This window comes from Podarcis liolepis (genome assembly GCF_965112155.1).
Source record: "Podarcis liolepis genome assembly, chromosome: 3".
NCBI lineage: Eukaryota > Metazoa > Chordata > Lepidosauria > Squamata > Lacertidae > Podarcis > Podarcis liolepis.
The window spans coordinates 67,755,840-67,782,231 of record NC_139557.1 but is presented as its reverse complement, the minus strand read 5'-3'; the positions used below and the strand labels follow the sequence as shown (position 1 = coordinate 67,782,231).

At 40.3% G+C, this 26,392-nt stretch overlaps 1 protein-coding gene across 1 annotated transcript in view; it reads left to right on the top strand.

Annotated features, from left to right (window-relative positions):
* LOC310703877 (uncharacterized protein) overlaps positions 1–26,392 on the top strand; it is a 62,282-nt gene that overhangs the window by 6,666 nt on the left and 29,224 nt on the right. Inside the window, exons 2-3 of the mRNA XM_083496680.1 lie at positions 23,397–23,659; positions 24,109–24,186. Of these exons, the coding sequence (XP_083352806.1) occupies positions 23,596–23,659; positions 24,109–24,186 (142 nt within the window). The 5' untranslated portion in view covers positions 23,397–23,595. The remainder of the gene's footprint in view (positions 1–23,396; positions 23,660–24,108; positions 24,187–26,392) is intronic.

Sequence of the window (26,392 nt, the reverse complement as noted above, 5' to 3'; positions counted from 1 at the left end):
AAGTTAAGATTTTTTTATAGCAAGAGAATCACACAAGGAATCACTGGAGCATACTTCTGAGTAGATGTCTCACACTGCATATTTACCGTATTTTTTGCTCTATAAGACTCCCTTTTTCCCTCCTAAAAAGTAAGGCGAAATGTGTGTGCGTCTTATGGAACGAATGCAGGCTGCGCAGCTATCCCAGAAGCCAGAACAGCAAGAGGGATTGCTGCTTTCACTGCGCAGCGATCCCTCTTGTTGTTCTGGCTTCTGAGATTCAGAATATTTTTTTTCTTCCTCCTCCAAAAACTAGGTGCGTCTTGTGGTCTGGTGCGTCTTATAGAGCGAAAAATACAAATACGGTATTTAAAACGGTGATACTGAATATTGATCATAAATCAGATATCTTGTAGATGTTGTTTAGCACATCAGTGTTATACTTTTGATTATTGAATAATTGAATACTTGATGGCAACTGGACTTCTCTGAGGCCGCAGTGTACACAAATAGTATGCCAGATTGTTGTGATGATTGGCAGTATCTGAGACATCAAAATTAAAGGCATATCATGGGACACTCAAAGTGCCAGTGCAGTGAATGAGAGGACTTAGCATTGAGGAAACTACCGTAATCACTGGAATCCTGTAAGGCTTATGCAACATTGTGGCACTATATAAATATCAAGGTTTTTTTTCATATATATAAAAAAGTGTCATGGAGTTAATCTTTTAAATACTAAGAAGACTCACTCCTTTTACAAACAGTTTTAAATAGCAAATACATTAATGGGTCGGCCCAGTGAGTGCTCTTTAACAAGTCAATTTTGTTTTAAAAGGCACTCTCACAACTGTTGTCATTTTTACAGCCAAGTGAATGGCCCATATGTCAAGCGATACTTGGTAAGAGTTAAATCAGGAAAAAGTAGATGAGCAAGAATACTTCCTTGGCTGACCTGCCAGCTTCTATTTTACTGTTTTTGGACCTGAATTTCTCAGCAAGATCAAAATTGATTAGGAGCTGCTTTCATGTCTGATAAAATTATTGAACTGGGGGTGTTTTCTGAACTTCTCAGAAACAGTCAATACATCTGTTTTTCAAGCAAAAGTCAAATGGTATATTCACTAAGATTTGCACAATTGGGTCATCTTCCTTTAATAACTCTTACTTTATTTTTCTGTTTTGTAAGATGCACTGCAGATTCAAAAGCCTTAGCCAATAATAGTCTTAATTGCAAGCAGAGGGTGGAAGACCATATGATCTTCTCATGATCTCTAGAATTATTTTTTATGCTAATTTTTATAATTGTTCGCTACCCATAAACCAGGCTTCAAGCCCAGCAACAGACTAATGTGCAGTCAGTTACTTTGAAGAGTCGGATTTCCTTGTGCTCTGAGCCCAATTAATATGCGTCGAGAACTGCTTGCTGGAAGGCATGTTTTCTGTAGGTATCCAACAGCTGCAAAAAAGAAACAAAGCTACTAACAGAACAAGGAATTTAAAAAAAACAATATTTTGCTCTTGAATAGGAGCTTTAATATGAAGATCTCAAAGTTCTTTTAGGAATAAATGTCTGGTTAAACTGAAATACAAAGAAGTTTACTGACTTTCCAAAGTTCAGAAGGGCGATTTCCACAGGGCATGAAACATTACCAAAACCTACATGTACACATTCTAGTCTTACCATACCAGCCTCAGCAAGAATCAGGGCTTTCTTGGTGGTTGCCCCGGGTTGTGGAACAGCATCATATAGAACATGCGTCACAGCAGAACCATAGCAGCACTTAGAAGGAAATTAAAGATACATTATTTTCAGGAATATTTTAGGAATTGATGGGGGGGAGGGTTGTATTGGACGTAATTGATGCAGAACTGCATGCGTACTACGTAATGTTTTGCAATACTTTTAACATTCTAGACACTGTTGTAAGCTGCTTTGATCACAGGATAGACAGAAGAAGAATATGATAAATGAATGAATGAATAAAACCTGATGGGGTTGATGAAATAATTCTCCTAACCAAGAACAAAACCGCCCCTTTCTTTGATCATAGTTCAATAAATGTGGAGGAGTGATACAGCCAACTAGGGACATAAGAAGCTGCCTTATACTGACAACTGGTCCATCCAGCTCAGTACTGTCTACACTGACTGGCATCATCTCTCTATAGTCTCTACCAGCCCTACCTGAAAATGCCAGAATGTGGACCTGGGACTTTCTGCATGCAAGAGCCACTGCCCTTCCCTAGTTGATCCTGTGCTTGTAATCACTACCTTGGATTAAAAGCCCACTTCTAGAAATCTACTCTTTCACCACCTGCTTATGAATAGAAAATGGTGGTTTAAAACTCCATCTCATAGTAACGAGTGTGCAGAAAGTGATTTTGACGGATGCAAGAGCATTTATCCAGTGTAACAAAAAGGAGAAAAACCTTGGTGAAAGATTCCATAGCTGACAGATGACACCTGCATACTTATCAACTTGAGAAGAAATAGATTCTAAAAGACTCAAGAACTTGAACAGCAAAGAAAGACAATAGGCATGAGAAAGAGAGAAACAGCAAAGGGAAGAACAGAGAACAACTGAGATGAGATAAATGAGGGGGAAATGGTAACAGAGAGAACATCACAAGGTGTAAAACTGAGCTGATGCACAAGGAATGAAAACAAGAAAGAATATGTAATTTTGCAAATATACAGCAATTTGTTTAGCAAAATTGAGCCATAAGCAAACTTAAGAGCTTTTACTTAGTCTGCTGTTTAGCTTGTTTACTGCACGGTTGAAATTTCTAGTCCCAGGCCAGACTGTTCTGGGTCATCAAATTAAAGACATCAGATTCTTGCAATGTGGGTGAACATGTGTTAAAAGGCAGCAGGAGGAAAAAACAAGAATCATATTTTTCATTTATAGAGGCTAATATAGCATTTTAGAGCATGCTTCATGTATGTACCTCAGTAATGCTTCTCAGCCCTTTTCTGAGTATTATTATCACATGTTGCAGAAAGAGTACTGAGCGACAAAAGCTAGCCTAAGACTGCAATCCTATAAAGCATGGGTGGCTAACATTTTTTGACTTGAGGGCCACACTGAGAGTTGCCTTCCCTTCAATGGTTGTATGCTAAAGTGTGTGCGTGCACTTGGAACATATACATATATGAACTGTATATTTATTTATTTTTTAAAAAAGAATGTTCTGAACAAGATAGTATTTCAAATTGTAACTCCCCTTGGTTTCAGGAACAGTGAAAGTAGGTCAGTGCCAGGTACTTTTTTATTGCTTAAGTACAGTAGGAAGGAGATTCAACAAAGCTTTCCAAGGCAGGAGACTGAAGTGCAACACAGTCAAACAATGACATCCCAGGCTAAGGACATTACATCATATGAACAAACACACAGTGGTCAACTAAAGAGGTTTAAAGACTGTCTCAAGGCAAATTTTAAAAAATGTAGTATAAACACCGACAACTGGGAAACACTGGTCTGTGAGCACTCCCGTGGAGAAAACCCTTTACCAAAGGTGTCATGGGCTTTAAAGACACTCAAACTCAGGATGCAAGGGAGAAACGTGCTAAGAGGAAGGCACGCTTGGCAAATCCACACCGTGATCAACTCCCACCCGGAAACCAATGTCCCACTGTGGAAGGACGTGTGGATCCAGAATTTGCCTCCACAGTCACTTACGGACTCATTGTTAAATCAGTGTTCATTGAAGACAATCTTACTCAGCTACGAGTGATCGCCGAAGAAGAAGGATACATTGCCCATCAGCTTCCCAGTGGCTCCTATTCATGGATGCTGCCACGTACCATACTGCAAATCTCTGAAGAGGTGCCTCAGAATCCCAAGTTTCCTTTATTAAATTATCCTGTATTGCAGTTTTCCTGAAATGTCTGTTACTTTCACTAAATTGGGAAGACATTTCAGAATTTTCCCTTTCTTTATCCTATAACAAATATTAATAAAAAATAATAAATCTGTCAGTTGTAAGATTCAACCCTACATTTCCTTTTTACTTATTTTTTAAACTTTCAGGGGGAAAATAATATGTTTTAATTTCCCAACTGTTTTGCCTTGGGGAAAGCTGCAAAAAAGCTCCCCCCTTGTGAAATTGACAAATAATTGCACCCTCCCTTCTTGTCTTTAACTTAGTCCATCACTTACTTACATCCACATTCCCATCCCTCTTAACTTCCCTTAACTTCCTATTGTAGCTGTGTGTGTGTGTACACGTACACACACACACACACACACACACACACACACACACACACACTATATATAGATATGAGACTGCTCCTGTGCAAACCTTTTAAAAATAAAAAGCAATTAAATGACTGGGCTTTGATTTGCAAATATGCCCTCATTCCCATGTCCCTTCACTCTCAATTCATGTTTAGTTGTTAATTCCTGTTTGTATTTTTTTAAACAATAATAATAATAATAATAATACAGAGGTTTTCTGCTAAAGCAGTTAAGTTCAAAACTGATCTATTATAAAATGTTGATTTATGTTCTGCAAATGTGGCTCCAGCAAACAAACACTCCTTTTCCTGCCAATTCTTCCTGAAGGGCCAATTATATTATTACTTTTATTTTTAGTACAGCTGTTTTGTGCAAGAGCAAAAAACATCTGCTTTAGTGCCTTTACCAACAACCAATGTGAATGGCATGCCACATCCTTTCCTTTGGGCTGATAGAAGTAGGCTGTGTAGAAACAGACAGCACCCAGTGAATTGTCACCCTCCCAATGTGCTATAGTACATCCATAGCTATATAAAACGCACTTTTGTATTCAGTTTTCTTCATTGGATTATCCACGGCTTGGGAATATCTGAATCAATTGGGGAGAAAGTTCATGTTGGATGAGGACATTGTGTAAAAACAAAAACAACAACCCTGTGAAACAGGCACCTTTAAATCTAAATTCAACTCTCATCTGGGTGAGACCACTATAAATTGTGATCTGAAGCAATAATAACACTCAAATAGTTACCATATGTGGCTCTGAACCTCAGCACTCAAGTGATAATGAAGATAACAAAGATGACACGTAAATCTCATGAGAGGTAATCCACAACCCAGAAAAATACTGGGATGAAACTTGTTTAAATAATGTATTTTGTCTATACTAGGCTATGGTTCAGTTTGTGTTTCAGGTAAATATATTAACTGATAAGACATAAATTATAGTTGGATCCTGAAACCCACACATGAAAGGGCTGTGGCAAGGCTATGGAGAGAACAGGGTAGGAAATTAATTTTCTATTTACCTCATTTGACAGGCAGATCTTTGGTTTCAAACTACAGCCATGCAAAATTATTTTATAAGTTTTTAAAACATTAGAAATTTAAATTTTTCTCAGGGAATGTGAAAATTAATGGTGTTCTTCTGCAGAAGCTAATGACATGTACACACACCACACAGACAATCTAAGTTGGGGGGGGGGGGACGACAGCCATTCAATCTACATTTCATTTGCTTGCTGTTTCCCCCTCTCTAAATTCAACAACTGTATTTTGTTAATTGACTGCACAGTACATCAAAATTGGTCCTTTATGAACATGCCTACAATGCAGCAGAAGGCCCAGCAAGTAGCAAAGGCAAACAGAGAACTCTTAAGGACGATTCATCCTTGGGGCATTTTCATTCCAGCCTAAGGACATGCCTTTGTCTCTTTAAGGAAGAATCCCTGAAAGATTAGCTTTGCTGCTATGCCTTCTGCAAACTTTGTGTCCTCAAACTTTGTGTGGTCCAAGTGGGTAGGGTTCATTTTCTGCTACACAACAGCGTTTGCAAAGAAGCTCTGCTGACATTGGTCAACTAGATTTTATTACCATAGGTGATAATATACCGGTAGTCATTGTGCTGTCTGCACAAAAGCATATTTGCAATGAAGCTATTTTCACATTCCTTGCTATACTGAAATTCTGTTCAAACATCTTTTTCAGATAAGATATTGGTAATGTTGGGAGAGAGCAGAGGTGTGTAGCAGTTCCTTAAAAATGTGAGTGGAAATTATACTGGCAGGTAGAGTTGCCATATTTCAAAAAGTGAAAATCTGGACAGAAAAGTTTTTGAGGGCTTTTTTTTCTTTTTGCAAAGTTCTTAGCTTTGACCTAAGCTGGGTTGTTGTTTTTTAAAGCTGCCATATGTCCGGAGTTTCCCAGACGTATAGCCGATTTCCGTCCAGATACTGCTTGCAGCTACAGTATTCCATATATGTCCAAGAAATTCCAGACGTGTGGCAACCCTACTGGCAGGGCAGTTTTAACAAATTAATTACATGATTAGTTTTCACAAACAAAATTAAATAAGTGGCTCAAACTACTTTTTATAATATTAAGTGCTTCCTGTCTTATCCTTCTGCTTAATTAGGGGGGTTTCAAGATCATACAGTATTCACTCTAGTACCTAGTCTTGTGTTTTAAGAGAATCCTTAGCAGGCAGATCTCAGGTTCAGTTCCTAGCCTCTCCAGAACTGGATCAGGTGTTGAGAGCAATTTCTGCCTATAACCTTGGGTATGCTCTGCTAGTAAGAGTAGACAGAATTGGGCAAAATGCACAAAGAGTGTGATTTTATGTAAATCAGAGCCTAGTGTTCCTAATGCCCTGTCCCACGGAATGGATAGACACACAGGTTTCCCACAAGTGATAGCTTGTTTTTTGTTTTTTTAAGGTAAGGCCTGCTTTTGTGGATGGAAGGAAGGAAGGAAGGAAGGAAGGAAGGAAGGAAGGAAGGAAGGATTACATTTGGATAGAATTCAGCGCTAGGCTAATAAGATTGTTCTGTCAGCACAAGCTGGCTCCTGCTGTAGCTGAATTGAATCCCTCCCTCCCTCTTACATCTAAGTCATGTAAGAAACACAGTGGAGGGGCGGGAATAAGTGCAAGCATACTGCTGGTGTGGAGGGTGGACCAGTGATAGAACCTTTCAGTGGCAGTGCGCTCTCCCTCATTATGGGAAAATTTAAAAGCATCCCTGTTTCCCCTGGCATTTGATGGTTAATAGACACTGTTCCTGACAGCCTAGAGATCAGTGGTTCAGATAATGTTTTAAATGGATTAGAGTGTTCTTAACTGTTTTAAGAATTGTTTTAAAAAAGTTTTATCATTGCATTGATATGTCTATTGTGTCCTTTGGAGGGAGGGATATAAATCAAACAAACAAACAAACAAACAAACAAACAAACTAATCTGTAGCATATAAGGGGTTAGACTATATGACCTCCGTGGTTCCTACCAACTCTACAATTCTATGATTCTAAAACAGCTAAAGAGAAGCCCCATTGCTTGCAGTCTTTTAGCTCCATGGTCTGAAAGGTTTCAGATCTTGTCACAAAGAACAGTCAAGATTCTTGACAGGTCCTCTGCTAGGTATCTGTGGAGTATGCAGATGATTAAGAGGTGAGAGACATTTTGTCAGCTTCTCCACAAGGCTTTTGGCTCCATGGGGGTCATTTAACAACAAATCTCTGAGCTATGAAAGGAGATGTGTCTGGAAAGAGATTCTCCCACACTGAGCTGGAATTATTCAAGGTAGTAGACAGACCAATTTGCATTGACCTAATCAGTCAGAAACCTGGCTCCTCTGTATGAGGATGCTGAAAACTGAATTTAAATGACAATCCCACCAAATTTGAGATCTTCATTTCAACAATACTGTACTTAAGAAGCATTTGCTATACAACCTCAAAGAAAAGCACCAATTGTTCTTAATCTAGATACATTTTGGGGTTTTTTATTAGGTCTTACAAACAGAATAATTTTGCTAAGCAAAACACAACTGTCTTTTTCTGCAACTTCCAAGAAACAGGTAAAAACAGCTACTTTAGCTGTTTGTGAGCCTACTTGTATTGGTGTAATTTTTCACCAAGTCACACATTTCAAAGAAGTCTCAGAAATCAAACATGTAGCTGTACATACCAATCTTCTTTCCTCCTGTTCAACAAATATGGTAAACTATGCCCAGGTAACACATACTGTTGAGCAGTTATGCGGCTACTTTAATAAAGGATTTTCTGATACTTTGCACAAGAGTGCTTATTCTTCCCACATCTCAATGCTGGTACTTTGCAAAAAAAAAAAAAAAAAAATTACATTGGAAATTGCATTGTCTATAGGAACATATTAATCATTTAGAGCTACAGCATGAGAAAGGAGAGCTTTGCTTGATGTTTGACCTTCAAAGTAATTCTCCAGGATTACTTTATAGTCCTTTTTTTCTTTTTGTGTTGATTATGCAACTAGGGTCACCAAACGTTCATGGCACTTTACAGAGATGAAATTGAAACGTATTTGAATCTTAAATTAATGCTTTAATTAATTGGCATGTGCCTTTGGTAAGGAAAAGATGATTTCCAGAAGAGGAGCCAAATTGGTCTATTGCACCAAAAAGCAAGAGTCCTTAAAGCACCTTTGAAATATATTTTACTCAGAGTCCTGTAGTAATTTCATGCTCTTTAATGCAGCTTGTAAAACAGTGATTGAATTGCCGCCCAAACCTCAGGCTTTCATATACATTATTTACACAATGAGTCCCGTCTGATTGGCTGATTCTGCTTCCTTCCTGGAGCCTGATTGGTCTTTTCCTGCAGGCCAATCAGTTGTTGCATTCTATGATCCTACCAACCTAATAGGCTGATTAACTTCCTCCTGGAGCCTGATTGGTCTTTTTCCTGAAAGCCAATCAGTTGTTGCATTCTAGGATCCTACTTGCCTATTGTTCTAGGATCTAAGCTTAGTACATAACAACCTTAAAGTTTAATAAACTTCTTTGGACAGATGTTTTGGACTACAACATCCATAAGCACTGACTATTGGTCATGCTAGCCAGGGATGAGAGGAATTGTAGTCCAACATCTGGGTGACACCAAGGTGAGAAAGCCTGACCTAGGCTATAGAGAAGAATTAGAAGTTTAAGCTAGTTGAAAGTTGTTGCATTGACAGCTTGGAGCAAAATTGTTTACATTTTTTACTGGTCTATTGCTGCAATTATATCCTCTGCATGGAGTCAACTTCTCTCCTCACCTGCACATGGCATGCATCAATCCTGTATGAACTCTTTAAGAAATCAGCCACTAGATGAGTACAAAGATATGCTTACACTTAAGTATCCAATGAAGAAACATGCAGCTGTTTCATTTTCGTCTGTAAAAATTGTAATCAGAAATCTCTTCTGAGCATCTACACCTTAGGAGAGAAGTATGCAGTAAAACTGCACTGATTTCCTCGGCTGTCATTCCTCCTGTTTTACAGTTTGCTTTTAAAGAAATGTTGTGCCTTAATCTTGATAGAGGGAATTCAATCAAAATTGTGTGTGGATTGACAACATGTTAGACTGGAGACATAAAGGAAAATCATATGAGTGCAGGCATACTAGCAACACTAGCCCAGGATCCTTCCTGAAACCTATTCAGATGACTTCTTTGCTCATGAACAATTCTCAAAACCTTAACAGTTGATATGGGTTGCAAAATAATAGCAGCAAACAAACTTCTGGCCAAAGTATTAGTGTATGCTATTTTTGTGGGCATGTTAACAGATTTGTTTTTGTTCATTTGTTTACAAAAGTCAGACCTTGTGGTTTTCTGCATTATTCCTAACTAGAAGCTGAAGTTTCAGATTTTCAAGTTAAATTAAACACAGCTTTCTCAGTCAGTAAAACACCCAGTGGCTCCTATTGTGTAATGAGAAAAATTGTTCTGGCAATTCAAATACCTATCCAAATCAAATTTATTCTTCTGAATTGCATTTTTCAAAAACTGTTTCAAACCAGGATGGATTTATTTTAAACAATCTGCCAAAGTAACTTTTCTGGGAAATTCCAGATTCCTGGCTGCTGCTGAAGTATGCGGTAAAACTGCACTGACATAAAAGTCCTTTGTAGAACTGCATTTGTTTCCTCTGTTAAGATAACTGAGGATCACCAGTCAAGGCATAGATTCATATTGCTTAAAACACATTTGTTTCTAGTCACTATAAGAACTAGATTTGGGAGGGGGGCATTCAGCCCCCCTTGTACAATCTAGACCCTTCTCCCTAAAGATATATCTCTTTCACACAAATTGTGCATTTACATACTGTGGTATCTTCCAGTACTTAATGTAACTAAAATGAAAGACATCTGGTATCAAGTGTGCCTGGAAATTAAAATCTCTAAGCTGGAAACCTTCCCTGTGACTTCCACAGCTGGTCATAGCTGCTCAGTGAATACAGAAAGGCACACAACAGATGTTTAAATGCACCCACCTCTTGTTATTAGAGCACATATTCCAGGGGTGAACCCAGATGCTAGAAATAGTTTTTAGGGATAATCTCAGCCCTTTAGTCAGCCTTCTTAGTTAGGTGGGACATTTGGGGAGGGTGGGGGCATAGCTGTCAACCGTCCCTTATTTGGTGGGAAACTCCCTTATCCCAGCACCGTTTCCTGCTGCTGTCCCGGATTGATGATGTCCCTTAAATTTCCCGGGTTTCAAAGGAAGCAGCTCCTCTCCCTCCCTCTCTGCCGCCAGGGAGGAGGGAGGCTCCAACTGTGTTGCTTGGCTGCATTGCTCACCCAATAAGGAGTCTAAGAGGGCTGGCTCGCTTCGCCCCTCCCCACCCCTTGCCAGCTGGTATTGAATTTCCTGTTCGGATGAGCCGGGGAGCCTCTCGTTCTCCTCTCTCTTTGCACGCAGAGGAAAATCCGTGGCGGCTCACTCGTGCTCCTGCTGGTCCCCCTCCGCGCTCTTTCTTCCTAGCTTCCCCTCCTCCTCGATGTGAGCTGGTGTCACTCACAAAAGCCGTGCAGGAGGGGGAGGGCGGGAAAGAGAGAGAGAGATTCAGGCCCGGCAGGCCGTTTCCGGGCGCGCCAAATATAGGCAAGTCCAAAAGGAAAGGGCGAAAAAGAGAGGGAGAGAGAATGACTGGGGTGTGGAGCTTGCATGCCTTGTGCCGATCAAATCGGCTGCGTTGCCTGGGGACTCGCCTTTGCTCAGCGCTTCCCAGCAGAGAGGTGACGGTGGTTTTGCTTGCTGCATCCCCTTTGCCGGGTTGCTGTGCTGTGGGAACCACCGCTTGAGGCTTCGTTTGTCTGTTGGTTGTCTAAAATCCCTTATTTTGGCTGCTGATGCCTTATTTTCGAAGCTGCTGGTGCCTTATTTTCAAATCTGCAAGTTGACAGCTATGGGTGGGGGTGCAGAGCACCAGCTAATTCCCACCCCCCAAATATACTGTTGTAGAGGATGTCTTTTCTGCCAACCTAGCAGTTCCCAAGCATACCAGTGAAGTAAATAAATAGCTATCGCTGCAGCGGAAAGGTAAACGACGTTTCCGTGCACTCTGGTTTCCATCATGGTGTTCTGTTGTGCCAGAAGCAGTTTAGTCATGCTGGCCACATGACCCAGAAATCTGCCTGTAGACAAACACCGGCTCCCTCAGCCTCAAGTGAGATGAGCGCTGCAGCCCATAGTCACCTCTGACTGGACTTAACTGTCCAGGGGTCATTTACTTTTTTACCTTTACCTTTATACAGGATGTCAGACCCTCCAAGGGTCCCTATTTTCCAGGGACAGTCCCGGATTTACAGAAGTCATCCCAGTTTCTGATTTGATCCTGGAATGTCCCGCTTTTCCTTAGGATGTCCCTATTTTCATCAGAGAAATGTTGGAGGGTATGGAGATATCCAGCCCCATGACATCTGAAGGCAGCCCTGAATAGGGAATTTTTTTAAATGTTTAATATTTTATTATGTTCTTATATATGTTGAGGCTTCCCAGAGTGGTTGGGGCATTCGTATTTTCACAGGACATTCGTATTTTCACAGGAGAAATGTTGGAGGGTATCGGATTAAGGTTCAGGTCAGGAGAAGAGAAAGGCAGCAACTTCTCTCTCACTCCTCTTCCACAGTGTGTTAACTTACATAATGGGTTACGTAAAGGTCACATTACAATTTTGTAGGAGCACCAAGAATTAAATGACTGGCTTTTTGGTGTTTGTTTCATAATAAAAAAGGATGTTACAGATATAGAGAACAAAGGGATACGAAAAGGTGTAAAACAAGCAAAATAGTTCATGCAAACATTGTATCACAAAACCACACCCACAAACACAAACACCCACACCCACACACCCACACACACAGGTTTAGAAGCAGAGTAAGGGTATGTTACTCAGTCCACACTCTCACCATTCAAAGGGCTATTTGGATGAATGGCTAGGTTGAGCTGCATTCCAAGGTCACTGGAGTACTTCACCAGGAACACAACTTGCAACCCACCCACCTCTTTTTTCATGCCACTGTAAATCTGCTCCAAACATTTTAATGGTGGCGTGGGAAAAGTGAACTGAGCATCTTCCTGTGAAGAAATTACATGACCACAACTTGCTCCAGCTGTACACTATCTCTATAACTTCATCAGACCAGGTGGGCTGCATGACTTGGTCTAAGACCCAGATGAAATTGAGACAATAATTTATGATATGCTAAGTAGACAAGAAGGGGGCAGCTAAAGCAGGAATGGGAATCCATGATCCTCCAGATGGTACTCAACTACAATTCCCTAACACTGACCATTGGCCATGTTGGCTGATGCTGATGGGTGTTGGGTTCAGAGGCATCTGGGGGCTTCTCATCTAAGTTCTAAAGTGAATTGACCTTCCTCACATCAACAAAGAAAAATATTATTATGATGTAGCCAATCTTAATCTTACTCAGAGTAGATCCAATGAAAATGACAGACATGACCATAAATTTCAGTATGTCTCTTCTGAATAGAACTTGGTTGGATATAACCCAATCTTCACCAGCAACAAAATCATACCCATCATAGACCATAAGGACCTACAGCATGTGACAATGTAAAAAATGCAACTGATTGACTCCAAGTACCTTCAGAAAGTCAAGCATCTAATGTTCATACAGAGCCTATATCAAATAATTGACAGTTCTTAGCCATCTAAACTAAATTATATGTTTTACCAGTTTTTTAAATAAGGGTAATTATATAGACAACAACCTCTGAGTCCCTCATCCTAATTTTTACAAGAAGCAGGCAATCAACAATAATATTATTTGGTATGCAACTATTTAGTGATCATGAAAACCTTTACGAATCCCTTTTAACCAAATGGTAAACTCACAAGCCAGTCGCACTAACTGATCCTTTAGTTAAAAGTGGAGGTTTATCTTTGGTAAGTAGAAAAGTATAGGAGACACATTTAACACTAAGCATTTAACACTAAGGTGAGAAGGCCTTGGGTCAGTGATGTAGGAATGAGACAACTGCTAGTAGAACAGTGCTGAATGATCCTTGAAATGTAATGTTTTGGCTGAATGACTATTGGGAATTTGGGGATAAGACAGAGATATACTGTGCTTGCTTAAGGCATTTTTCATTCATTTCATTGAGGTTTGTACAGGAGAACCTTCTGGTGAATTGTGCCCTATTTGAGTCAAGAAATGAATCACATGAAAGCACCAGTGTGATAAACTATTGCAGGGAAGAGGCTTCAAGGATAAAAGGTGACATTTTGTTTGCCCCTTTGTAAACACACTGATCCTTTGTTTTTGCTGTGGCCTTGTCTGTTAAAGTAAAGGAATGCAAAAGAAAAGAAGTTACCATGCTGCAGTGTGGTATAACTATGGAACCAAAGGATACAACAACAAAACTGTGTGGCTTTGCAGAACACGTTTGTAAAACGTATTAGGCAAAAGCAGCATTATCGCAACCTTGTTTACTGATGTAGATTTTGAGATGATTCAGACTTTTCTCAGACTTATGCTAAAACTCTGGCGAGGAAAGCAAACAATAAGTAACATATTAATAATAATGACCTCTCTCTGCATTTTATTTTTGCATCCTTATTTTTTTCAGGCGAAGGGAAAGGTGCTTTGGTAGACAGAGAAACCACACTGCATATCATAGTTAGTGTTGCAAAGTAAACTTTGGCACAACCCTCTGGGTTAAAGGCAGCGTATAGCAGTAGCATCCTCAGTTGTATATCTGATACAGTGACTGTGACTGGAGAACATTATAATGTACAGTGGTACCTCGGGTTAAGAACTTAATTCATTCTGGAGGTCCGTTCTTAACCTGAAACTTTAGCTAATGGGGCCTTCCGCTGCCGCCGTGCCACCGGAGCACGATTTCTGTTCTCATCCTGAAGCAAAGTTCTTAACCCGAGGTACTACTTCTGGGTTAGTGGAGTCTGTAACCTGAAGCATCTGTAACCTGAGGTACCACTGTATATTTGAAAGTCCTCTGGTCATGGAGATATATGATATGGAACAGCAGCAGACAGTGCAGTAGAATGGGTGGGGCTGTGTTGCTCTGGTTATCAAGAAGGAAAGGAGCAAGTTAGTGGGGAGCTTGACCTGGGGACAGGGGTCAGGAGAGCCCCACCCATGCTAACCTGCCAGTCATTACTGATACAGGGTATACCAAAGCTTACTTTGGTATTCAGGGACATAAAAAACTTTAGTTGTTTCCTAAGTTTTCTGATTGAGATGCGTTTCAAACTTTTGCACAAATAAAAATTGGGAACCAACTTCTGAAGAAGAGCATTTGATTTTGCCATTGAAATACATTGCTTAACTTTCCCTGGATCATTTCCATGGTTTCCATGGAATATTACACCCTTGTAACTTGTAATACATGAAAAATAGTTTCAGATTTTAATATACTGTTTTTAGAATCTTTCTGTAGAATTTCCTGTCTCAAGTGTTGGGGGGGACATCCCAAAGTTATGAGGCTTAAAGGTCTTATTTCATAGTCACCAACAGCTGCTCAAAATTTATTTCTGAAGAAGGAAGACAGGCACGGTACACTCCCACTCCAATAGGCCCTCATGCATGAATCTTGAAGTAACTGGCTTGAAAATACTGAGGTCTGTTGTACTCAACTCCAGATTCAAAGGGTAAAGAATAAGCCGAGATAATTTAACAATATGAACCCAATATATATAGAGAGCAAGATAATTTCCCCCATCTCCAGTTAAAATTAAAACTGAACCAAAAATGGATTTCCATTTTTAAATATTACTGTGTGAAGTGCACCATTTAAGCGATTATTTGGGAAGACCTGTTCACAGGGTGAAAATGCTCACTTGTTCAGAAGGGCTTCATTCTGGTTTGGCTTTGTGGCATTCTTACATAACCAAATCTGATTGAATACTTGGCAATATCATGAGGTCTACTCAGAGTGAGGGCAGTGCTTCCTGCCCACAAGCTGAATTGGGTTTTTGACATTGTGATGCAGCCAAATCTGATTAGTTGCATAGTTGCATGAGAGTGTAACATCATCACCATGCTACATGACCTCTACTTGGATGTGACTGCCCGAGAAAGAAGTTTCTGCTTTAAATATACATCAGTGCTGCAGATCAGGGAAGGAAGCAACTCTGAATAAAAAAGCCAAGTGAGGTATTTTTGGATATACTTTTCAACTTCCCAATGTTTTGCTTTTGTACAGGTACCCAACTGTTTTTGGACTACAGTTCCCACCATCCCTGACCACTGGCCCTGCTAGCTAGGGATGATGGGAGTTGTAGTCCAAAAACAGCTGGAGACCCAAGTTTGAAAAACCCATTGTAGAGGAAAATTTGGCACAGCCATATTAAGAACTGCTGATATGTGTCAAAATATTATTTGGCTGTAACAAAGGAAGTAAGGCAAAATACACACCAGAGCAGTATTTTTTATCAGGAACAACCAAGATGTAACAAAACAGAAAGCAAGCTAGAATTCTTCATAATCCTAGACGGTAAACAAAACATTGGGGGAGCACAAGCTGGCATGATAAAGTCACATCTGTAGAAACTATCATAAGGTGAATTCCAAGAACTGTGGTGCAGGCTTCATAAGATTACTCTCTGCTAGGTACTAAACAAATTTTCCTGGCTGACCCTCACCCCTATTTAAAAAACATTGTTGTTTGGACTTGTCTGTTGCAGATAAGCAAAAGCTGATTTCAGATAACATTCCTCATCAAAAAACTGCTCCTCCTTAAAAACTGTTTTATCTTCAATAGGCTTGCATAGACCTATATTACTCTCTGCAAAGGCAAGGAATTTGCAGTCTTTATTGATCTGAAAGCTTGCAGGTCAAGGAAAAAAAGAGGTTCCCCCAAGAGCACAGGATAGCTACTACAAATTGAAGATCTTTTGACCAATCACTCTGTACTCGACCACACACATTATAAAACACAGGCATGTTGTTTTCAAAAAACGTCCTAAAACGATGCAACAACCTGGTTCAAAGCTTGACACAGAGTACCAGGGAAGCCATTAGTAAATTAATTCCACAGACACCTAGGGCACTTCCAGATGGGGGTTATACCTCACAAGTGGGTTTTTGCTGCTGCATGCAGGATTGATGTGCAAAAGTCCTTCCATTTTGTTTGAAGCCCTAACATTAATTACTGTGATTACAGTCTTCAAGGTAATCCCCCACGCACTGAGATTTTGAAAGAATAGGTCCTCTGAATTGGTTTGTTGAAATTCCATATACCTTCAGCCATCAGTGAAATAGGTACACTTCCATCTTTTGAGCCACTGGCGGCGGGGGAATGGCTATGTTGTGCTCAGGCGAGGAGCAAATGGAAGTAGGAATATGATCATACAGACGCCCCCACAGGATAATTAACTATGAACCCCAGCATTTGGCATCCCACTATAACTTCACCACACCTAACAAACCAGTGACCCTCCCTCCCTCCCCCGAACAACAACAACAACAACAAATCGGCAGTGACTGCAGAAGTGTAACAGGTGATTTTATTTTACTAAACATGTAGACAGCAGGATGCGGGTGGCGCTGTGGGTTAAACTACTGTGCCGCTTGGGCTTGCCAATTGAAAGGTCGGCGGTTCAAATCCCCATGACGGGGTGAGCTCCCGTTGCTCGGTCCCAGCTCCTGACAACCTAGCAGTTTGAAAGCAAGCAGTGCAAGTAGATAAATAGGTACCGCTCCGGCGAGAAGGTAAACGGCGTTTCCGTGCGCTGCTCCGGTTTTGCCAGAAGCGGCTTAGTCATGCTGGCCACATGACCCAGAAAAACTATCTGCGGAAGCAGACAAACGCCGGCTGCCTCGGCCTTTAAAGTGAGATGAGCGCCACAACCCCAGAGTTGTTTGTGACTGGACTTAATTGTCAGGGGTACCTTTAGCTTTAAACATGTAGACAGTGCAAAAGAACAGTGTGCATGAGCCGCCTGGGCTGCATGTTCCTACGCCACTCAGAAGGCTGCACCTTTCAGTTCTGAGCTGGGGGGATGGGAGGTTTTTAAAGGGGGTGCTGCACTGCTGATCCTGCAGCACTTTGGGCCACACTGTGCAAGTAGACAGCACAGATCACACAGAGGCAAAGTGGGCTGTGGGGGGGTTCTCCTTCATTACCCCTCAACTCTCGCCAAAGCAAATCCTCCTTTGGTTCCCTCCCCCACATACGCCGCACCATTGCATGCACATTTCCACATGGCACTTCTGCAATGCCCTCAGCACTGCCTTTGGATTGCAATTTTCTGCTTCCCTGGGAAGCAGAGCCCAACCCCAGGTCAGTTGCTCACTGGAGGACTAAGGCCCCCCTCCCTCTTTGCAACCCTCACCCCTGATCCACCTTTGCCTACAACTGCTTGCAACATCCCCACTTAATGTGCTTTCCACACCTTCTTTGAGTGTCTTCTTTCTTTCTTCTTGGTGATCACTCGTAGCCGAGTAAGATTGTCTTCCATGAACACAACAGTGAGTCTGTAAGTGACTGTGGCGACCAGTTCTGGATCCACACTTCCTTCCACAGTGGGGACATAGGTTTCCAAGTGGGAGTTGATCATGGTGAGGGTTTGCCAAACGTGCCTTCCTCTTAGCTCGTTTCTCCCTTTCATCCTGAGTTCGAGCGTCTTCAAAGTCCAGGCCACCTTTGGTAAAGGCTGTTTTTCCCAATTGCCAGTGTTTATACTACAGTGGTACCTCGCAAGACGAATGCCTCGCAAGACAAAAAACTCGCAAGACGAAAGAGTTTTTCATTTTTTGAGTTGCTTCGCAAGACGAATTTCCCTATGAGCTTGCTTCGCAAGACGAAAACGTCTTGCAAGTTTGTTTCCTTTTTCTTAAAACCGTTAATACATGCATTCCTATGGGAAACCGTGCTTTGCAAGACGAAAAATTCGCAAGACGAAAAAACTCGCAGAACGAATTAATTTCGTCTTGCGAGGCACCACTGTACATTTTTTAAGATTTGCCTTGAGACAGTCTTTAAACCTCTTTTGCTGACCACCAGCATTGCGCTTTCCATTTTTAAGTTTGGAATAGAGTAGTTGCTTTGGAGTGTATCCTGTGGTCAAGTGGGGCTCGCTGATGATTCCCCCACCCCCATACATACCGGTATTATGTTTTAGCACTGCTGCTGCTCTGGGGAGATTCAGGGAAGGGGTTAAAGGGGGGGACACATTTCCCAGATGGAAAAGAGCTGGAAACACCTGCCATCTCCCTCCCTGCTCCCCTCGCTCAGGAGGCTTTTTGGCTGCTCACAACACGCTCCCTCATCCCTAAACGTTTTTTCAAACATTTTCTTTTCCATATTTGAACCATTTTATGTTCTCATCTCCCCCCACCCCTTGCTCTTTTAGAGGTAGCAGCTATTTTGTGTTAGTACACAACCCTGGTGGCAGCTATTTTCTGACTGGTGCCCCTGACACCTTCTCAGAATTCCCAAAATGTTCCCCAAAACAGGGATGACAGGAAAAGGCCAACCCAGTTTGGAAAAAAGCTCTACCAGAAGACACTAGGAATTAAATAGCTTTCAGGTTCTCAGTGCAGGTTTCAGTAATGACATTGAAGCTTTGTAATTTTTACTGCTCATCTGCTTGGTGCTCTATATACATTGGGGGGGGGGAGTTCCCAAGGATTCCTGATTTTTTAATTTTTTTACTTGACAATACTTTTCTCTCAGCTAAAGTAAAAGCATCATAAAATTTATCTATTCAATACATGAATGATGAAATGCACGTCTTTCATTTTTAATTTCATACTCAGATCTTCCAGTTATTTCAGTTTGGGCATGCTTTCTTCGTTACTTATAAATGAAGAGTGGAGATCTCTAAAACTATAGGTTGCTTCACATATGGCATTTTCCTACATGGAGATAGACTAGTAAGAAATTGCTGAACTGTGGTAACGGAAAAGCAAACACAGACGTGTCCCTTCAGCTTCCTCAAACAATGTTGTTGTTTAAGCAGGTCACGTACTGCACATATTTGATTATTTTTTAGCTTTAAGAGTTGGATTTTTTATGCTGCAGGTTGCTGAACAAAAGCACAAGGGGAGTTCATTAAGGATATTTTCTAGAAACAATTATAATCTCTGTAATTATTTTCCTTAACTGCTTAATCAACTGGAATACAAACCAGTTATGCTGGACAAATATAATTTATACCACGCCTCTGTTCAAAAGAATTTTTCTCAAGTTTAAAAAGACATTTCACATAGAGAGATGAATTTTTAAATACGTGACTATATGTGAATTTAAAAGAAAAAGCTTTGATGGAGAATGTTACCAGACCTCACGGAAATATCTTATTCTTTTGATTTCAATCACATTTTGGTTTAAGCTTAAGATGAACCACATTAAGATTCTAGTCTTAATAAATATTAAGAAATTTAGTGAGACTTACTTCCAAATAAATGTGCACAGGGCAGACTTAGCTAATCATCCACCATTTTAGGTTTTTTAATTATCTGACACATCTAAACAGAACCTCCTACATTGGGCTGAGTCAGTCCAGGGAAGCTTACTACAGTGGTACTTCAGTTTTCCAACAGCTTAGTTCCCAAAGAACTTGGAACCCAAACGCTGCAAAGTTTTCAAACTTTGCCCCAGAAGCCGACCGTGCTCCTGAGCTGCTGCTTTTACTGTTGCGCAGCAAATTTGAGTCCCCCACATAGTAATTAAGGCTTTCCCCCTCTCATTTTACCCTGAAGCAGCAAATTTAAGTCCCTATCGTAAATAAGGCTTTTTTCGCCCCGTTTTTACCCTTAAGCGGCAAACTGAAGTGTCTCCCCCATCGTAATGAAGGCTTTCACCCTCTCCTTTTACCCTTAAGCAGCAAATTTAAGCCCTGCCCCCATCATAATTAAAGCCTTTCGTTTCTGATTGCACCGTTCTGAGGTGATATTTGGTGCTTTAGTTTTTGCTATTTTTTGCATTTTGTGTGGTTTTTTCATTTTTGTGTCTGGCTTGTTTTTGTTTTTTGATTCATTGATTGATTGTGTGATTTGATTGCGGAAATGGATAAAAGCCCCCCATCCAAACAATGACTATCATCAGTGCAGGTAAGAACAAAAATTACTGTAATTGTAATTTTTATCATCTGCAATACTGTCTTATTTATTTTATAGTACAGAACATTGATTATTGCTTTCATTTTGTGAATCAATGGTATTGTTAGATAGTAACATTCATGTTAAATTGCTGTTTTAGGGGTTGTTTTTAAAAGTCTGGGACAGATTAATCCATTTTGCATTACTTTCTATGGGAAAGTGCGCCTTGGTTTTGGAACGGACTTCCGGAATGGATTAAGTTTGAGAACCAAGGGACCACTGTATGTATAATTATCCCAATTTTCTCCACATAAATACCTGGCCTTTTTTCAGGAAAACACTTAGGCATTCAGTATTCAGAACTCAACTCAGGGTTGCCATCCAGTTAGTTTTTAACTAGCAGCATCAGATATTCTACAATAAACATTCTTTAGCTTTACTTTTTTTTTTAATGGAACTGTGACAGTCTTAAATAATAAAGATTGTAAATAGATTTTTGTGAAGATAAAAGTTGGATAAAGGCCTTAAGGTTGGATAAAAATGTGTTCTTATGTAATAAACAAATACATAAAATAGATGGAAACTCAGAGGCCCCAATACAGCTCTAGTAAGCTGTGTTGGGCACAAATAATGGTTTCAGATAGTGATTCAAATGCCTACCTGCATGCACACTAGCATCCATAACATTCAACCAAGTCCTGATGGGTATCATGTCACACAAGCATCTGCATATATACAATTTTCATTTGTTGCACACTCCTCTTTCTGGATCAGGGAGAAACATCTGCAACCTCAGTGCTACAACACAGAATCTTGCAGCTATAAACTATTAGCAAGTAAACATCTGATTTTGATTTCTATATATGAGTGAAAACAGAATGTATGGATTACATTTATTAATACAGTAATCTAACGTTCTGTGGGAAAAGTTATGACCTGTTCTTATTTACTACCAAATTGTTGGGGAAATGTGAGTTAAGTTAAAATTACAGTTGAAGTCATTTATCAATTAGTCAGTGATTAATTGGTTGATCTGTTGATTACAGATTAAGTATACAGTTGTAATTAATCAGCATAGGCCATCTGAACTCTCCTGCTGCCACTGTTGTTACCTGAGTCTAAGGCCGATTCTCTGAAGGAATAATGCAAAGCCCACAGTATTATATTAGCAGAGGAGCTCTTAATATACAGGAAATCATTTTTACCCTGGGAGGCAGACTGCTTTACAGTTATATATAGAACAGAGAACAAAAGAGCTGGTTTGCATGTTGTCCTATCTTTTAGAATGTTTGAGAAGAAAGGTCATCTTATGTATCAGTTACTGATTAAGAAATAGGAAGCAGCAAGCAAGAATAAATGGGCAATAAAATGGGAAACACAATTCAATGTAAGATGCATATTGGTGCAAAAAATCCTAATTTCACATATTCATGATGTCTGAATCGGCAGCGACAGACCAGGAAAGTGACCAGGAAAGAGTCAGTGAAGAAGTTGACTCAGTGTATGGCAGCTGTGAAAATGATGTACCAAGCTAGATGGGGTCTTTAGGAAAGGGATTGGAAATAAAACTATCAGTTTCATAGTGTCATTATACAAATCCATGGTATGACCACCTTTGAAATGCTGTGTAGAGTTTTGGTCACCACTCTTCCAAAAGTTATTGTAGAGCTGAAAAAATGATCAGAAAAAGGCAACCAAAATTATCAAGGGTGTGGAGCAACGCCCCTATGAGGAAAGGTTACAGGTTTTGTGTTTTCTTCAGTTTTGAGAAAAAGTGAGTAAGAGGAGACACGACAGAGTTGTTTAAAATGCGCAGTGTTGAGAAAGAGGATGGAGAAAAGTTTTTCTCCCTCTTTCATAACAGCAGAACTAAGAGCCATCCACGGAAGCTGAATGTTAGAAGATCCAGGAGAGTGCTCCCATGCAGCCTCACCAGCTGCTACTGGATAAGATAAATCCATGGAAGATATTGCTGGAGACAGTATGACTCTGGATACTAGTTGCTCCTCTTAACTGGATCAATTTCTCTGCCATCAGTCCCAACACTGTATCTTAGCACCTGTTCAGGAGCTCATTGAGATTTGCATTAATACAAATCATACACACAATTTGCTTAATTGTGGCACCTGCCTAATTTTTTCATCACCCAACATATTGTTTTATGGTATGCTTTCATAGCTTCATGTATTCCCTTAGCGTTTTGCATGTGCCCCCTTTTGAAAGGGTTAATAATTACTCACAAGCTCTTCATGCTGCCTAACCTGCATGGAACTACTACATATTCTATCAGTCAATAAGCACATCTTTAGCTTCTCTTAAGTTTTAGTTAAATAGGAATTAAATTCAAATTTGTTACCAGGAGGGCAGAGCACCTTTTTAATGAATGCAATTACATGGCTTTTGCCTTCTGCTTCAAAATGTCATGGGCATTGCCAAGGCAGGCAGCCCCCACAATCAATAAAAAATACATAGCAAACTGAGGTTCTGCCCCCCTAACAAAAGGCCTGCCCCCCAACAAAAATCCTGGCCATAGCTGTCAACGTTTCCCTTATTCCGAATAGGATTCCTCACAAGAAAAGGGAGAGGTTGACAGCTATGATCCTGGCTACGCCCATGAAAAATGTTCAGTTCAAACACAGATATAACAAGAATTACAATGCTGTGCTCCCCTCCTCTAATACAAACTGCTAGGATCTTCAAATGCCACAATCAGTGCTGTTTCTCCACCCCAACGAACGATTTAAAATATTTTTATTTTTTTTGCAAAGGAACCGTGGCTGACCACTTCCAGTTTGCATTCCAAACAAAACCTTGCTACAGTTAAATAGTTTAAAACATTTGCACTTGCCTGTAAGAAGATTAATAGTCACAGGCGAGCCTAGCAGCCACTCTCAGGCTAGAGTGGTTTCAGTTTCAGTTTCCCTTGACCTGAAAGGTCTTTGGGCACAAGAGGTCCCTCAGGAAAATGGCGCCAATGACCCAAGCAGGAAGGGGAAATGGGATTCCCTCAGAATGACGACGTACCTGGGAATGTAAGCAGATATCTGGGCCATTCCCTGGCAAAACACGGCAGCTGGGAGGTATGTTAAACAGGTGTTACTCTGGATGTTTCCACCAACTTCTAGGGGCGATGGTAGAGTAATTTGAAGAAGTGCATCCTGCCTGAGTTACCTGACGTTTTGGAATATCCAGAATCTCCAAAGTTTACCTGTTCCTGCCTGTGCACAATAATTTATAAGCTCATCCTTTTGGAGTGAAGCGGGAAGTGAAGTAGCTTGGTGGAAAATACTTCCTCAGATACTGTTTCTTCACCAAACAAGATGGATGAACAGGGATGACCCCATTCCAACAGATCTCATGCCTCTTCAGAAGGATACACGAAATGAAGGTTGGTTGATTTAAGCATTGGGTGCAAACAACACACCCAGTTGTATGCTTTTGCCACTTGATTTCTTTCCTCTTCCATTGTAGCCATGAGACATACACTTTTTCCAACCAGTCCCCTCTCTTTGTTCCTCTGGACAAATAGCCGTGTAAACTTGAGACTTCAATTTCAACCAATTTGTATCTTTTTTGCCAATTGCTGCTTGCTATAGAAAGAGCCCATAGTACACAAACTGGAGCAGATCAAAAGGAGTAATCTTCTTTGTTTGCCTCTTGTGACTCCCGTGGAACCCTTACAGGACAGATCCTTCTTTAGCAAGGAAGACCCTTTGGCCTAGGAATTGGAACAAAGCTCAGTAAGGGTTTTTTAAAAGTCGTGTATGAATAAATATGCAGCATTATGTTGCAACTCTACTTGGTTGAGCATTACAGCTGAATTATACCTTTTTACAGCTGAGGGTAAAACAATGAAAGACTGCAGAATGAATGGGAGGAGACCATGGGAAACGATACCTTTCTCAGAAGAAAAAGGTAAGTTCTTAAAATATGCTCCATTAAAATGATGTCAATGTGAGTGAGATAGGGGCTAAATGTGAACTGGGAAGTCTTTGAATCTTATCTCTGCCATTAATTCATTTGGTTGCCTTGGTCAAGTCTTTCTCTTTTTCTATCTCAGCCTATTATTTTACTTCTGCAATTTACTTCTGGCCTAATTTCCCAGGTTTACAGAGATAATGCAACGATTTCCAAAGATGACCCTCAGGGTCTCTTCTAACTGTACAGTTCTGTGATTGACCTGGTATATCGATGCTGGTTTATGAATATTAGTATGTCAGTAGATCCAAAGTGCAGTTGTTTGCATAATATCATCCGAAGCTTGGGTTTATTTATGCACAAAAAATAGGATTTTCCTGGAAAACAGTCTTGGTTGCCAAATTAGATTTATCCAGTCTGACTCCCAATTTGATAAATCAGCTGTGTGGTATCACGAGTATGTGCCCTGCATTTTCTAATTCCTGAGTGCATGAGAAGGTAGGGGTGGAAAGACTGGAAAGAGCAGTTTGCTTCAGATGGGGAGAACTCAGTATTTGAAATGACAGACCATGGTGTGGTTTGGGAAAACCTGCTATTCATCCCTGCATTTAAGTAAACATATAGGGTACACAGTGATGTTGGCATGTTCATCCATTATGCACAGACTTGTACTACAGCCAGCTGAGCTTAATTTTGGTGTTTATATTTGAAAGTTAGGAAGCCCTTTTGACACTATGTAGTGACAGAGATGTTTGTTTTGCACAGCAAATGACAATGAAATCCTAACCATCTATGTTCCTAATCCCACTTACTTGGGAGGAAGCCCCATTGAATTCAACAGAGCTTTCTTCTGAGTAAAGTGGGATTAGGAACATAGCCCCAGTGTCGAACACTGCAAGTCAGCCTCAGGAGATAAGCAAGACTATTGCTCCCTCCAGATCTAGACCACTGCTTTATTGAGGAAAAAACACAAAATATACCAGAACCCTGCACAATCTGAAAATGAAGGACAACTTTTCTAAAGTTTACCATCCATTTACTGAATACATTTAAGTAAAGGAACATGATTGGCAGCAGACAATCTTCTATGAGAAGATTATTTTAGGAAAACATTCTTGGATAATATGAAGGGCAACTGTCTGGAATTTTGCTGCTGTTTTTGGAATGGTACTGCTCCCTTCTTGTATCCTTCCTTCCATTCTCTATCTTTCTTTGATCTCTTCATTGTTTTTATTGCCTTTTGTGTATTAGAAAAGGAAAGTAAAAACAACTGGGGGGGATGCATCCTCTGTCACCAACTTCAAGGATTATAACTGCATTTCATTTCTGAAACTGGTTGAAACGTATAGATGGAGCAAATATTCAATTCAGTTTGGGCAGGGGTCCCCCGCAGTAAAATCATTCAGAAGTCACTTAGCTTTATCTAATATTCTAGCATTCAAGGACCTAGTCCCCACTGAGGTAATAAATCTGCACAAACCTGGTTTGTATGTATAATACTACAGTGGTACCTCGGGTTAAGAACTCAGTTGGTTCTGGAGGTCCGTTCTTAACCTGAAACTGTTCTTAACCTGAAGCACCACTTTAGCTAATGGGGCCTCCCGCTGCCCCCACGCCTTCGGAGCACGATTTCTGTTCTCATCCTGAAGCAAACTTCTTAACCCAAGGTACTATTTCTGGGTTAGCGGAGTCTGTAACCTGAAGCGTCTGTAACCCGAGGTACCACTGTAATTCATAGAATATAACTTCAGAAAGACAGAATATGCGCCTGTGAAGCTTTCAAAATTTGCTGTTAACTTTTCATTAATTTCTCTGCCTTTCTCAGGTACGATGTGTGTAATTGGTTGGCTTTCTGGTAACTGATGAGTTTATCTAGATTTTTAAACAAAAGAATTAGGAGGTGTGATAAATACTTAGGAGAATTTTGTTATTTATTCAATAAAAGTAAATCCCCTCCCGAAAGAGCTGTAGTGATTTAAAATAAGTTACTAGCTTTCTGGTGCTTCCTAAAGAATTGCAAACAAAAAATCAAATTCACACACACAAAGAATTTAACTTTCTTTCATATTAATCAACTACTAAGCCAAATATAAGCACATCTGCTCAGCTACAGCTATCTCTGAACAAACAATTTATCATTTTTGTTGGTTTTGCATTAATGACAGCTGCAGGGTTCTGGCTTAGCTTCAAGGTTTCTGCAGAG